General features: G+C 34.7%; 1 protein-coding gene across 3 annotated transcripts; it reads left to right on the top strand.

Annotated features, from left to right (window-relative positions):
- Window positions 1–11,090: 11,090 nt before the first annotated feature.
- On the top strand, window positions 11,091–13,672 carry LOC141390788 (odorant receptor 83a-like). Of its 3 annotated transcripts, XM_073963754.1 has the most exons (8): window positions 11,091–11,156; window positions 11,254–11,299; window positions 11,365–11,719; window positions 11,795–11,958; window positions 12,082–12,281; window positions 12,804–13,101; window positions 13,170–13,439; window positions 13,502–13,672. In XM_073963754.1, exons 2-8 carry the CDS (start codon window positions 11,264–11,266, stop codon window positions 13,559–13,561), a joined length of 1,383 nt encoding a protein of 460 aa, XP_073819855.1. In that variant the 5' UTR covers window positions 11,091–11,156; window positions 11,254–11,263; the 3' UTR covers window positions 13,562–13,672. The 3 variants fall into 3 exon arrangements, with proteins under 3 accessions (XP_073819855.1, XP_073819856.1, XP_073819857.1); XM_073963755.1 differs by having other exon boundaries at window positions 11,155–11,299; window positions 12,085–12,281; XM_073963756.1 differs by lacking the exons at window positions 11,091–11,156; window positions 11,254–11,299 and having other exon boundaries at window positions 11,317–11,719.
- Window positions 13,673–15,266: the final 1,594 nt, after the last annotated feature.

Here is a 15,266-nt window from a genome sequence, read left to right as displayed (position 1 = left end):
ATTTTTAACGTATTTTGGTATTTGCACCGCAGCATCTAAAAATGTTGCACTATATGTAAATCACCAACATTTAGAGGTCAAAAGTATGATAAATTGCGAGAGGTTTCTTAATTTTACAGAAATTATCATTGTTAGAATTAGTGAGTCAATTTCTTCAAAACACAGTCAACAATGGCGTTCATTGTCGCGTTTACCTTCCACTTTTGGAAAATGCAACTGAATGAAATTTCCGAAGTCTTTTTAGAAAGAAAATCTTGAATATCTCCAAAGACCGCGCGATACCGCACCAGTTTTATAGCTTTGTGAACAGAGGAGAATCCAATCTTTCAGATTATATATATCTTAATACGGAAAATAAAAAATTATAATTTTGAAAACTTACTTACTTACTTAAAAAATCACTTCTTTGCGACTAAAATTGCACGAAAACAATAAGCATTTTTTAAAGTGTAAAATATCATAATTGTTTTGTAAAATATTAAGAAAAATAAATCATGACATACTGACTTACCATTTGTCCGCGCCACTCCATTATTTGAATGAATCAAAAATACATTTCTTACAAAAAAATATTAAACAAAAGTGCATTTTTAAGTCGTTTCTTGAAGTAAATCGGCATACTGAGTATGGACCATTTGCAGTGGAGTACTTAGCTAACGAATTCAATAAAAGTTTAATCAATTTCATGTACTTTGAAAATCCCTTAAAGTTCCACTAAACTTCCCAAATTTCGAACTGTGAGTCGCTCAGTTTGTGGCAGAAAACCATTCGATTTCGAATATCGGCAATAATATTATTAGTTTACGATAGTGGCGAAAAACATTTTTTATGGAGTTTCTTGATGTTTCTGTTGTCTGGCATATGTTGTCTTTATCAACACTTATCTATACATATCTATATATATAAAAGAGCTTAGTGATGACTGAGTGAGTGACATGTATATCATCGCCCAGACGAAACCGCTGAAGCTAGAAAGCTGAAATTTTGACTGTGGGTTGCTGTCGGTGTGTAGGGATGAGATAAGGCAGGATTTTAGGAAATTCGACCTATAAGGGTACGAAAAGTACTAAATATGGTAACCTTTGTATTAGGCAAACGGGAAAAGCTAGAATTTTGAAATTTGGAATGAGGGTAACTGATGGAGAGTTAGAAAGATGTAACAAAGGGTTTTGGGAAATTCGACCTCTATGTGTACGAAAAGTACTAAATTTAGTACCAATTGTATATTTTGAATGGATTTAGCAAGAAACTTGGAATTCGAATAAAGATAACTGTTGAAGTGTACGATTGATATATGGGGTAGTTTTAGTACTTATGTTTACGAAAAGTACTAAATGGTACTAAATTTGGTACAATTTAAATTTGGTTGAATGAATAGAGCTGGAACCCAGCAATTTCGTACTTATTTCGTACTAAATATCGTATCCATGTTATTAGGCAAACCGGAAGTGCTAGAATTCTGAAATTTGGAACGAGGGTCACTGATGGAGAGTTATAGAGAGAACCCTTTGGTATGGTTTTTGGAAATTCCACCCATAAGTGTACGAAAAGTACTGAGCGGATATAGCTACAATCTTCAAATTTGGTATGGGAATCAAGGTTGGGAAGTGATGTTGATATAAGGAAATGATTTTGAAAGTAATAAATCGTACTAAATTTGGTACAATTTGGATTTGGGTGAACGAATAAAGCTGAAAATCGGAAATTTGGAGTTTAGATTACAGTCGAAGTGAAATATGGGGGTTAGTTTTGGAAAATCATACTTATGTGTACGAAAAGTACTTAATGGTACTAAATTTGGTAAAATTTGGATAGACCTGGAAAACTGAAATTTGAAATTAAGATTACTGATGGAGTGAAAAACTGAGGTAGTTTTGGAAGTTTGTACTTATGGGTACGAAAAGTACTAAACGTTACTAAATTTGGTACACATTGGATTTGGATGAACGGATAGAGCTGGAATCCTGAAATTAGGAATTAAGATTACTTTTGGAGTGTAGTATTGGAAATTCGTACTTATGGGTACGAAAAGTACTAAATGGTACTAAATTTGGTAAATTTTGGATTTGGATATACCTGGAAACCTGAAATTTGGAATTAAGATTACTGATGGAGTGAAGGACTTAGGTAGTTTTGGAAATTCATACTTATGGGTACGGAAAGTACTACATGGTACTAAAATTGTTACAATTAAATTTGGGTGAACGGATAGAGCTGGAATACTGAAATTTGGAATTAAGATTACTGTTGGACTGTAGCATTGAGTTAGTCTTGGAAATTCGTACTTATTTGTACGGAAAGTACTAAATGGTACTAACTTTTGTAACGAACACTTGACGGTGTTTGCAAATACTTCCTTTAGAAGTATCATGTTCACAGAAACATACATTTCGGCATAAACAAACACTAGTAACAGGACTACGGGAGTTTTTAATTTGCTAGCAATAGCAGTCGGCTGGGGGGTTCGCGTCCTGTACTAATATTTATCTGTTCGAACGTTGCAATAATAATACTTTAACTCCCTTTTTAACATAAGAAATTTGTATTTGGCCAATAATTACCTAGGTCCCCTGAAACTAATTGACCCCTGTAGACCTACTAATCTGTCATGAAAAAAATAAGAAATAAGAAATGGTATTGATTTAGGTTGTTTTTCCTTGGGCGACTCCTCGGTGGTTTTTGGAGCGCTAGCCTCATTACCCACCCTACCTATGGTTCTACTCGGCGAATACATTGTTATAGAACCCCTTAACTAATGAAAGAAACTAGATTTTTATTTCGTTTGCAACATCTACTTTAGGGAAACTCCACAAGTTTAAAATTTAGAGATCCATATTATATATCCAATTTATTCAACTTATTGCATGCATGTAAATAATAAAAAATCTTAAATATAATATCGCCAATAATAATTCAGTATAGTTTGACATTTGTTTTCATTTTGTAACTTAATGCTATTGAGGGAAACAGAATTAATTACTATACTTTATAGAATGTAAATAGAAATTACAAGAACGTAGGATTTGATAAACCTACAACTTTATAATCTAGATGTAGGGTGCTTTTTCGAAAGCAAAACAAAACTAATAAAAGTAGAAAAAAGATAAAAGTAGAAAAAAGAGATAAACCACAAAAGTGAAAAGATGGATTATTCGTTGATTATTCTTTGTTACGGATAAGTGTGAAGTAAAATGGGGTGTTTAATAAAGCAAAAACAACATTCACTTACCATACAAACAGCTGATATCCATTGAAGAGGCCTCCCAATTGATGTCGTTCGATGTATGGTTATTATGCTGGAACAAATCTATACGCTTAAGGTTTTGAATATTTCATTAAGTTAATCACTGATTTCAACGTTGTGGCATATCCCTGTTTAGATTAATTTATGCACTATAACTAGGTTTCTTTGTAGGTTTAATTTTAATAATTACATTATACTTTTCCTGACACTTTCTATGAAATTTTTAGGCATTACTTTATGTGTATTGTATTACATGCAAATTTTAACAATCAATTATAATTATTATATTTTAATTCACTTTTCAATATCCACTGATGTATTTTTAACTCTTCAAAAAAAAAACTATTTTAGATTAACATTATATTACCGTTCAATTCAACGCGTCACACAAAACTAGATTTTTGTGAAGAATGCAAGAAATTAGTTGAAGGTCATAATTTGTTGTTGTTTTACAACAGCAATTAGAGACAGAAGAAGAGGAAAAATGATCAGTGAATATGGAACAGCTATTTTGGTTGTCGTCAAATCAAAGAGAATGCAAAAGAGTCAAGAAAGTTTTATATGAAGTTTTTGTTGTTATCAATACTTAAGGTTTGTTTCTTTCTTCTAAGAGGATCACAATTGAATTCTCTCTGTAACCAGGTTGGTTCCAGATGAAGTTCCAATGGATATTAGGGAGGTCCAATAATATTAAAATAATGTTCAGAGGTGCCGCTACTGTGAAATCGCTGGTCGAGAAGATTTGAAAATTGCTCCAAAAATAAAAACGACCAAAACTCCAATACTTAGTTTGATTACCAAAACATGAATCCAAGGGAAATTTGGTGAATTCAAATGATGTTCGAGACTGGACTTCTGTAGGATGGTTCAATACTTTTCAACCATCTGAAATCCACGTTTGTAGAATGCTTGGGGTACTGATGACACTTTCCTGTGAAAATAATGAGTTCACCCACTGTTCAACTGTTCTTGACTCCGGATATAATGTTATGACCCGTCTATTTGGACATGTGACAATTGATGGCTTGGAGAAGACACGCCATGTACAGTTGCGTTGAAAGTGCAAATTTCACCTTAAAACTTCTTATTGATTTTGGTATTGGACAGGTTTGTTGGATATTCGTCTGCAGATAAGGAAAAAAATCGTTTTCCTTGGATAGATATAAAGGAAACCTCCACCATTTATGTCGGGTCGCTCCAAAATCTGGAGCTAACCTTACAATTTCCAAGTAAGGAGTAAATTTTCCTAAATATTTCAAAAATTACCACTTTTGTTCAAATATATTTGAGTAATAAAGTTTACCTTTTGATATTTTAATTGAATTTTCGAATAATTATAATAATATCCGTATATAGGAAAATTATGACACTTTAATTTTTTATGAGGTTAAATTTTTTTTTAACTTAAGGATCAGAAGATAATTTGAAGTGTACTCTATGCGGATTTAGAGCGAAAAGAATGTACTTAGGAAAAAACGTGTTTCAAGAAACCTCTAGTTAATCGATTTGTAAGGGGTTAAAGCGTAATGCCAAAATTGGTAGAAGGTGATAAATGTTGCCAGATTGCGACATACCAAAAGGAATTGAAGATAATCAGATCGATAACTCTTGGAATATTGGAATCGGTAGATATTACGACCGTTAAATTTATTTCCTTTATATTTAAAAATAAAACAATCAAAAATCGCAATTTCTTAATGAAAGTTCACTACACTTTGGTAGAATTTAGATTTGGGTGAACGAATAGGGCTGGAATCCTGAAATTTGGAATTAATATTACTTATGGAGTCCAGGATTGAGGTAGTTTCGGAAGTTCGTACTTATGGGTACGATAAGTACTAAATGGTACTAAGTTTGGTACATTTTGGATTTGGGTGCACAGATAGAGCTGGAATCCTGAAATTTATAATTAAGGTTACTTATGGAGTGTAGGATTGAGGTACTTTTGGAAATGTACTAAATGGTACTAATTTTGGTACAATTTATATTTGGGTGAATGGATAGAGCAGGAATCCTGTTTTAAGTTGATTGTTGGAGTGCAGGGTTAAGGAAGTTTTGGAAATTCGTACTTATGGGTACGAAAAGTACTAAATGGTACTAAATTTGGCTCAATTTGGATTTGGGTGAACGGAGAGAGCTGGAATCCTAAAATTTGGATTACTATTGGAGTGTAGGACTGAGAAAGTTTTGGAAGTTCGTACTTATGCTTACGAAAAGTACTAAACGGTACTAAATTTGGTACAATTTAGTTTTGGGTGGACGGATAGGGTGAAATCCTGAAATTTGGAATTACTGTTGGAGATAGTTATTGAAATTCGTACATTCTTACGAAAAGTACTGATGGTATTATGAATAGAGATGCCATTCGGAAATTTGGTATTAGAGAGACCCTCTTGATGTGTAGGGTTGAGATATGAATGTGGTTGTGAATATACGTACAATAAGTGTACAAAAATTATAAAATGGCACAGAATTTGGTTCAAATTGTTATTGTGTAAATTAGTAGAGCTGAAATTGTGAAATTCGGTATTATGTATACGTACTTATGTATACGAAATATACTAAATTGCGGTTGGGATTTAGTTTTGGATAAAAGGCAGAAGTTTTTTTTAACTTATACATATTATAAGTACTGAATTTGGTACCAGTTTGGCGTTGCTTGAAGGGATAAAGGTGGAATTTCGAATTGTTGTCTGAGGGATGGTGTTGGTGTTTAGATAAGGATTTTTTGAAATGCATGCAAATTCTGAAATTAGGCTGAGGGCTGGCTGACTTATTGAGAAATACGAAATGTACTAAATGGTATTAAATTTTACATTGGTGTAGCAATGAAGCTGGGATTATATAATTAGTGTGTGAAAAGTACAAAATTGCAATAAATTTGGTACTGGGCTAAGGAATAGAAGTAGAATTCTGATATATTATTTATTTGTCAGGTTCATTGTTAGAAGTGGTCGTACAATAAATGTACTACAAGTATTAAGTAATACTAAATATTGAAGCACTGGTATTGAGTGAATCGATAAATGAAATTTGTTGTGAGGACCACTGTTGAGATTGGATCAGAATGTTTATTAAAATCCACCTTTGAATGTATGAAAGGTTTCTACATGTAATACCATCGGCATTGGGTGAACAAGTAGAGCTAAAACTGTAACATATGAGCTAAGGTTCTGGATTCTAAAAATTGTACTGAATAATGTACCATTGTTTCTATGTTAACACGAACTCGGTATCTACATAATGTAATAATTGTTCCACAATCATCCCAGACGGGACAAGGGATATGTGACCTACTGTTTATCGCCGAGTCCGAATGGCGAGCCTTACGACACCACTTGTAGAGAAGTTTTACATGGCTGAAATACTCAGGAAATGTCGCCAACATTACTGAGGGGTATTTTGCCACCGTTGAAAATTTAATGTTGCCTGACCGGGGAATCGATCGGTTTTCTACATTTTATATCACAATCACGAAGTAGCGGGCAGTTTGCTAGTTGTTTATATTATACGTAGCATTTATATCGAAATCATTTGAAAAAACCAAATGGGAATTTTAAACAAACAACATAAAATTATTTTTTGAAACAAAAAAATTTTCAAAGTAAAAAATGTCTCGAAACAATTTTTCTTGTGAATAAAAAACATTGATATCGTTTTCGAACTTTTGACAAACAAAAGAACAAAGTGCTTGTGTACACCCGAAAAACATTTGCCAAACAAAAAATTTCAAATGAAAAATTTTCCTCGACTCTCTCTCCTATAAACCGACAATAGCCGCGAAAAAGTAGGCAACTCTAAATCGGGACTAAGATATATTTTAAAGCAAATAACACGTTTTGCAATGTAAATAAAAATAATTGGTAGCACATTCGTTTCATTATCGATGGTTTCTGCAATTATTGTTTTCACCACTGAACACGATATTTCACTCAAGCAATTGAATACGAAGGAAGGAATGCGAACGTAGGAATTTGAATTTAATGCTGAATATAGTGCTTATTTAAATTTGCGTTTTAATCAATTAACCTATTTTGAGCAGAGGGATCCGATCGCTATCAGGCAACCACCTTCGTCTGCTTATTTTCTGACTTCTCTGTTTAACGTGATCTCCCGAATTCTACTTGCATTCCAAGTTCGGAATTAGATGCAATGGCTCTGGTAACACAGACAAATGCGGTAATTGAAGTTTGACTAAGACTGTACTTGGTACACAGATCCTTGTTAACAGAGCTATTCTATTACTTGCCGTTCTTTGAGTGTTTCGGATGCTTGAAGTCTTGTCACACTAACACGTGATTTTTGTCACCCTATATTTAATTTCGTAAATAACATAGTCAAATTAATATCACAAACTAATTAACGTTTAATAAGTATTTACCTACTTATGTCGCCTGATAAAGAATATTTGTCAAATAATTCGACCAAGAAATCTCCAGTACCTCCGATTTCTTTTTTTTTTTCTTTCCAATTTTGAATATCATCCTTTTTCGATGTACATGCATACAGTATACCAACACTACCAGTGTACATTAGGGCTATAACCAAAAACATAGCACGCCAGTACCATGTGCGGTATATTGTTCTGATAACGAAAATGCGTGTTTCAGTTCGATTCGGTGAAAAAAGTTTCCGCACCGACTGCGATTACTAAAGCCTCTTTGGTATTTTTTCTATTTAAAAATTTAAATTTGCTTTGTTTAAATAAATATTTATAGAAAACAAATACGATTCTCACAGGCAAAGTCATTAAAAACAGCCTGTAACTTTCGCGAATTCGTTGCTAATGACCACATGTTCTCTTGTCCGATAGGTACAATAAATATAAACATAAAATTCGCGAGGCTATAAAGAACAAGTAAGAAAAGCATTAAGTTCGGTCGGGCCGAACTTTTTATACCCTCCACCACAAATTTCAGCCATTTTGGTGGATTAATGTGGCCACAACCTTCAAAATACCGAAATTCGGAAGGTACCGTTCTATGGGGGCTATATGATGGCGTGGACCTATACTTACAAATTTCTGGGGGAAAGTTTTATACGCCTAAAGAAGACTAAATACCAAATTTCAGCCATATCGGTGTGATAATGAGGCTAAAACGTTCAAAATATCGAAAATCGGGAGATATTGTATTATGGGGGCTATATCAACACGTGGACCTATATAAACATTTTATGGTAGAAATGTTTCTTAGCCTCTGGAAACACAAAATACAAAGTTACAACCGATTGTTTGGTCAAATGGGTTTAATACATTCAAAATCTATTAAAATGACGCGTACTTTATAAGGGGTCTTATGTGGGGACTATGCCAAAACGTGGACCTATATAACCCAACTTTGGTAGGAATGTTTTCTGCCCTCTGAAGACACAAAATGCCAAATTACAACCAATTCTGTGGTCAAATGGGTCTAATACATTCAAAATATATTAAAATGACGCGTACTTTATATGGGGCCTTATATGGGGGCTATACAAAAACGTGGACCTATATAACCCAACTTTGGTAGGAATATTTTTTGGCCTCTGGAGACACAAAGTACCAAATTACAACCCATTCGGTGGTAAAATGGGCCAAATATCTTAAAAATTCCTTAAAACGACGACGCGTCACGCGTCATTTTGTATGGGGGCTATACGAAAGCGTGGACCTACATAGCCCGCTTTCAATACCAAAAGTCCTACGTAAATATAACATATTTTCCCAAAATTTCATCAACCTACGTCAATCCGTTCGGACGCTAGAGTGATTTCCACAGACGGACAGACGGACAGACAGACAGACGGACAGACGGACGGACATGGCTATATCGATGTAGAATTGCACGCTGATCAAGAATATATATACTTTGTGGGGTCTACAATGATTATTTCGAGTAGTTACAAACGTAGTGACAAACTTAATATACCCCCATCCTATGGTGGAGGGTATAAAAAAACAACAAATCTCAATATTGTCAAAAGTGCATTAAATGCTCTGAAATATCGCGATTTGATAACAAATTGGTCCAGAATGGTTTGATATTGGTTTTAAATATGATCAAAACTATTAATAAGTTATTACGAAAAGCGTAAATGTCATTATAACAAATAAAATTAAATAATGCACTACTGAACTTCAATGCATTTGGTGCAGAAACTTTTTTCACGATAGACACCATATTTCATAGTAGTTGTTTATGTTCTACACGGCTATGCGGTGGTAGTTTTGATATTTGCAAAAATTGCAAAAAAAAAGTTATAACCCTAGTTTACATATGGATGTATTTGGCCATTTGTAATTGCCTTCCAGCTCTGCGGGAACTAAACTGATTGAATTCATACTCCTTTTCAGGGGGGATATCATTTTTTAGTATCATGTTAGGATCTGAATAGTATCAATATATATCTGGTACAGCTTAAATTTTATACCGCATAAATCGGAAGTTGATCTTTCGAAGTTGTTTTTACTTACATTTTAAAAGTATACATATATGCCACAACCTCACTCCCAATGAAATTACATCAGAGCTCTTGATTTTTCAAATAACCCACCAATTTTGTGGATTTGTACCTTTTTCCTCAAAACTGTGGAAACCACGTTTGGCGTTACCATCTTCATCTTTGCAATCGGAATCTGACCGAAACCACCACTAATCTTTACAAACTCAAAACTAAAATAAATGAAAATCGATTTGATCGTGAATAAAAAATTCTATACAACTTTCAAAAATTGACAAAACAGAGAACAATGGACCCTCACACATATATAATTTTCGCCAAAAACTGTCCAAATAGGTGTCAAGGTATACTCCAAACGCGAAGCTCGTTAGAAATTTGTGGAAAAATTGACTTTCTTGAAAAAATATGTTTGCAAATTTTTCGCAAATTTTCGCGGTTTTTTTAGGTTTTATCCTTTTCTGCCATGAGACCATTCCGAATTGGTGCGAATTGTCAAAATCTGTTCAGCCATTCCTGAGTTATAAGCGTAGTAACTAGCATCATCCTTTTTTATATATACATACATATAGATTTGTGAAAAAGGTTTGTATTTTTGTTATTGTCTTGCCAATACTGGCATTTATAGATAACAACTATAGGTAATGTGCTGTTTCTACGGTACGTCGTTCGTTCTCTATTCGTTGTTCGACCCATAACTACGAATAAATTGCTTATTTCCCCATACAAAATTCTATGAACGAACGACGATTTTTCTACGTTGTTCAAGTAGAAATACTCTATGAACGACGAATAAATATGTCACATCCCTAACAAATGAGAGAATTTATCGAAAAACTAAATTATGACATGTCTAAATTCAAAATTGAAAAATTTGTTGAAAACTCAAAATTTAAAAAAAAAAGAAAAAGATGAATAAAAATTAATGAACTAATCATTTTATATAGATGCAGAAGGAAGAAGGTTGTGTTTCCTTCTTCATTCCACGCTCATTTCTTGCCCATTAGTTCAAAATCGAGAAAATAATCAGAAACAAATAACTGAAAGTCGGTATACACAAACATTGTTTTGACTTGTTTCTCTCTCTTTAATTTTGAAAATAGAACCATATAAAAATATATTGAAAATACAAAATTATTCAGAATTTATGGAAAATATGAATGAAAAGTGTGTAGTTAAATATAGAAGATACATTTGAAGGAAAGCCTATTGTTTTTATTTAACATTTAAAGTATATTTTATGTTTTCGGTTCAAATGTTCGTGAAAACAAGGAAACCAAAATGAAGGAACATTTGTTTATGCTTCTGTTAAATACGAATTGTGTCGTGGAAACGGGTTAATTCGTGTACGTCGTTCTACGAGGCGAACAACGTAATTTAAACGTTCGTGTGAACATGACATAAGAATACTCGTTCAAGAGAACACACAGAGAAACAATGTGGTCTCAGGAATCAAATTTTGATAGCATAATAGGTATTATATAAACGTATTGTTGTCTGAACTCATTTGTTATTATTAAATATTTACGTATCAATAATTTATTTGCGGTTAAAAAATAACTACATATAAGTGCAACGACGATGAACACAAGTACCCTGACTATAGGAAACTGTTGTGTGAGTCAATATAGCATTAGAGTCACAACAGTGGTAGGAAGTCTACTAGAATGCAGTCTTTTCAGGAGCGGCAGGATCTTTTCCAATTTATGCGCCGTACAATGTATTGGGCGGCCATGTATCCTCTGCATTTGGAACGTTTTCTGCCACAACGCATTTGTAGTATTGGCCATCTCTTTGAACTGTTTTACGAATTATTCCTCTATCTGGTGTCCATACACATTATTATTCTGTATGTGTGTACATTTTATTTGAATTACCACAGTGGGGATTTAGAGCTGCTGGTCAACTGTATGATGCAGATAATCATTTACATTTGGACATTAGGAATGAAGTTGTATTTTCGTCGTCTACGTTCAGATCAGCTTGAAGAATTGATGGAGACCATGAATAAGCAATACAGGACACGTTCGGCAAAAGGTATGTTGAATGAAGATGATTGGATGTTGGATTCTTGTTGTCTTTCGTTATACGAGTACTCACCATTATTAACAGGATTTACATATGTGACTATGGACCAGTGTTTAGCCATGTCAAATAGATGGATAAAAACATACGTCTTCAGCTGTTTTGCCGGAGCTGTGTTCTGGCTTATACTGCCAATCACCTATGGGGATCGTAGTCTCCCTTTGACTTGTTGGTACCCTCTGGATTATAAGGTATGTTAGAAATGTGAAGCCAGCTTTAATAATATGAATTGAATGGGAATAGACATTCCTTCAAATTTGAGAATTTACACTTGAGTCCTCCAACAATTTTCCTTTTTATTTGGTTCCATTCAGAAGCCTATCATTTATGAGACGGTATATGTCCTTCAAGCTATAGCTCAAATCCAAGTTGCCGCTGCTTTTTCATCATCCAGTGGATTTCACATGGTATTGTCTATATTAATATCTGGTCAATATGATGTACTGTTTTGCAGTTTAAAGAATATATTTGCAACTGTTGCGTTTCGCATGCATTCGACGGAAACACAATTGAGGTAGGTATTGATGTCACTTGTATGTTAAATTGTTTGGTTCGTTTACGCAAGGGGTTGGCCCATCCGTTGTAAAACCTTTTGCAAATATTCAGAAAAAAACCTTTGTACGTAACTCCACGTCCCTGGGTTTGTCATCTTAGCTTGGGGTTGGCATGTCCAGGATCCGGAACGGAGCAACAGTTTTTAAGATTCCCTGAATCCCTCATTTATACACAGGGAAAAATATGTGTTTCTTCTGTTAGAGCAACAATAATACCTCGATTATTATAAGTGTTCTTTTGTTATTGTTCGGATTTCACAAACATATTTTTAGCTTTCGGGCTATCTTATAGTAAAATGTGGCCATGAAAAGGAATGGAGCAATAAATTTAGTATCCAGTTTTTATATTTAAAGCCTCCGAATTTGTTTATTCGGCATTTTAAAATTCAGCCGATAGCAAAAGGAAACATATAATAAAGGATCCTAGTCTTTTCTTTACCTACCAATAGAGAATTATTAGGATATTTCTTTATTTTTTACAGAAACTTGTTCAAACTTCAGGAATTAACTGCACCGGAAGTAAATGAATTCTACTGTTCGAAGGAGGAAACATATCCAATTAACAAGTTTTTCCATGACACGGTGAAGACAACTAAATTTTCGACGTCTTCTCTGGAATTCCATTACCATTTTGGTGGAGCAATAAAGGAGTGCATCGAACATCATCGATTCGTTTTGAACTCTTTGGAAAATATGGAATGGTTTTTCAACCCAATATGGTTCATTAAAACTGGCGAAGTCATTTTACTGGCATGTTTGGTTGCATTTGTTTCGGTTAAGGTAAACACAATAAGCAAACGACAAAACCCATACCACCTAATCACCCCATCTCAAATTCCTTTCTGTAGTCATCCTCGGCAAATTCTTCTTTTCTGAAAATTCTATCTCTGGGTCAATATCTATTATTGGTTGCTTTAGAATTCCTAGTAATCTGCTATTTTGGAGAAATAATTTTTTGCAACAGCCAACGTTGTGGTGAGGCAATTTTAAGAAGCCCTTGGTATCTACATATGCGTGAAATAAAACAAGATTTCCTTATATTCCTGTTGAAATCGCGTCGGCCATTCCAGTTGACAGCCGGTACAAAGTTCGCTCTAAATATAGATTGGTATCGTTGGGTAAGTAAGTCCTTGCGTTATTGTTGTTTAAAAATTAATAGAAATTCTCGTTTATTCTCCAGGTAATCACAACAGCATTTTCCTTTTTGACGCTACTACAGACCATGGACAAAGGACTATAGAGATGACTTCGTAGAAGCTAAAATGCTAGAAGCTAATACATGTTTAATATGCATAACAAAATTATGTTATTTTGGATTAAAAGGCACAATAAACTTGCCGGGTCAAACTAACAGCAAGTTTTTATTACTATTATTTTTGAGGTCTGTGGATTCAGCAAATCGTCCATCTTTTAGACAGGTTCTTCGCTAGAGGTAGGGTCATGGATCACTGTCGCGTCCATATCTTCCTCCTCCTCAGTCAGCGATAACTTTTCCCAAATTTCATCCGGGATGCTTTCCTCCTTGAGTGTCAAGGGGACGCTTTCTCAATTAAATTGAGGAGTACAAGGTTCTGTCTGTTCTAACTGTCGTTAATATGGTCCAGTTTCGGAACGTCGTCACCGCCCATATTTCCAGTCCGATTTGTAGCAGAGTTAGAGCTGCTGGCCGTAACGTTAGGGGAATCGTTGTCAATGCCCATATTCGTAATTGTCAGGGATAATGAGGAGGATGCACTTTAGAGAGTGAAGACTGAGGGTGCCAAGGCATCCACACCTACATCGGTCGAAGGGTCATTTTGAGGTTTTTGGGTTTTTGGTTTTTTGGTTTTTATGTTTAAATTTCGAATGTCCATGAGATATTGAGTTGTAGAGGAGCTGAGGTCTACCGCGGCATAGCCTCCTTACCACGGCAAGGGCATGACAATTACTCGTTGAGACGAAGGGTCATTTTGAGGTTTTTGGGTTTTTGGTTTTTTGGTTTTTATGTTTAAATTTCGAATGTCCATAAGATATTGAGTTGTAGAGGAGCTGAGGTCTACCACGGCATATCCTCCTTACCACGGCAAGGGCATGACAATTACTCGTTGAGACGCCCAGGTATCAACGAGGCTCCGTTCAAATACAGTTGGTACCCTAACTGCAAACCTTGAGAACACCGATGGGCACGTGGTCGCTTAACACCCCGGTGTTAGGGGATCTCAGCAATTTTTTTATTTGGTAGGAGATCACTACCAAATATGTGTCACACATTCCAGAGATACACTGTGGGTGTTCAGTGCACTGTATTGGTTTGTGACAGTAGAGGTGGATAACCTTTAGTCGGTCACAACCCCCAGATCAACACTATAAGAAGCTGAGTGGAACATTGTGACGTCTAGCCCCCACAACGCGCCAAGATCGTTATCCCCGGCGGGGATACGAACATTTTTTGCAAGCAGATTTTATATCCTCTAAAGAGGCAAAGAGTAAATCAAAGGAAGTTGTCAAGGTCTACATAAGGTCGGCCATTTTGGATACTTTTGATAATAAAAATTATCTATTTAACATTATTCTGATTGGAATTTCTTTGTATTTCAAATCACAATAATGAATTTTGACAGCAAACTGAATAGTTAGATGGGCTTTGTCCGATCTAATATAGCCCTTGGGAGTTATATATTAGGGCGGGCCAAAAAACGAAAAAAATTTTGGAAGGCCTACTCCCTAAATTTCTTTCCATTTGATCCCAAAACTTTATATAAGAAATTTTATGGCGATCGGTTAACGTTAATCCGTGATCCAATAGATGCAAAAACTCTACCAGTTCATTATTTTTGCTAAAAAATATTTCATTAATTTCAATAAAAACTATTTCTACAAAAAATTATGATGATCGGTTAAACGTACTCCCTGACCGATCTTTTTTTCCATAGTACGGGGTCCAAAGGCGATCTTCAGGACATCGC

Source organism: Musca autumnalis, unplaced genomic scaffold (assembly GCF_047663935.1).
Source record: "Musca autumnalis isolate F117 unplaced genomic scaffold, ASM4766393v1 scaffold_1, whole genome shotgun sequence".
NCBI lineage: Eukaryota > Metazoa > Arthropoda > Insecta > Diptera > Muscidae > Musca > Musca autumnalis.
The sequence above is the reverse complement of the archived record's forward strand: the minus strand, read 5'-3'. Positions and strand labels throughout refer to the sequence as shown.

Excerpts from the sequence above, each read along its gene's own strand:
- LOC141390788 (XM_073963754.1), top strand. The coding sequence starts at position 11,264 with ATGAACACAAGTACCCTGACTATAGGAAACTGTTGT. Across the intron at positions 11,720-11,794 it reads CAGGACACGTTCGGCAAAAG|GATTTACATATGTGACTATG; the intron begins GTATGTTGAATG and ends CATTATTAACAG. Across the intron at positions 12,282-12,803 it reads TCGACGGAAACACAATTGAG|AAACTTGTTCAAACTTCAGG; the intron begins GTAGGTATTGAT and ends TATTTTTTACAG.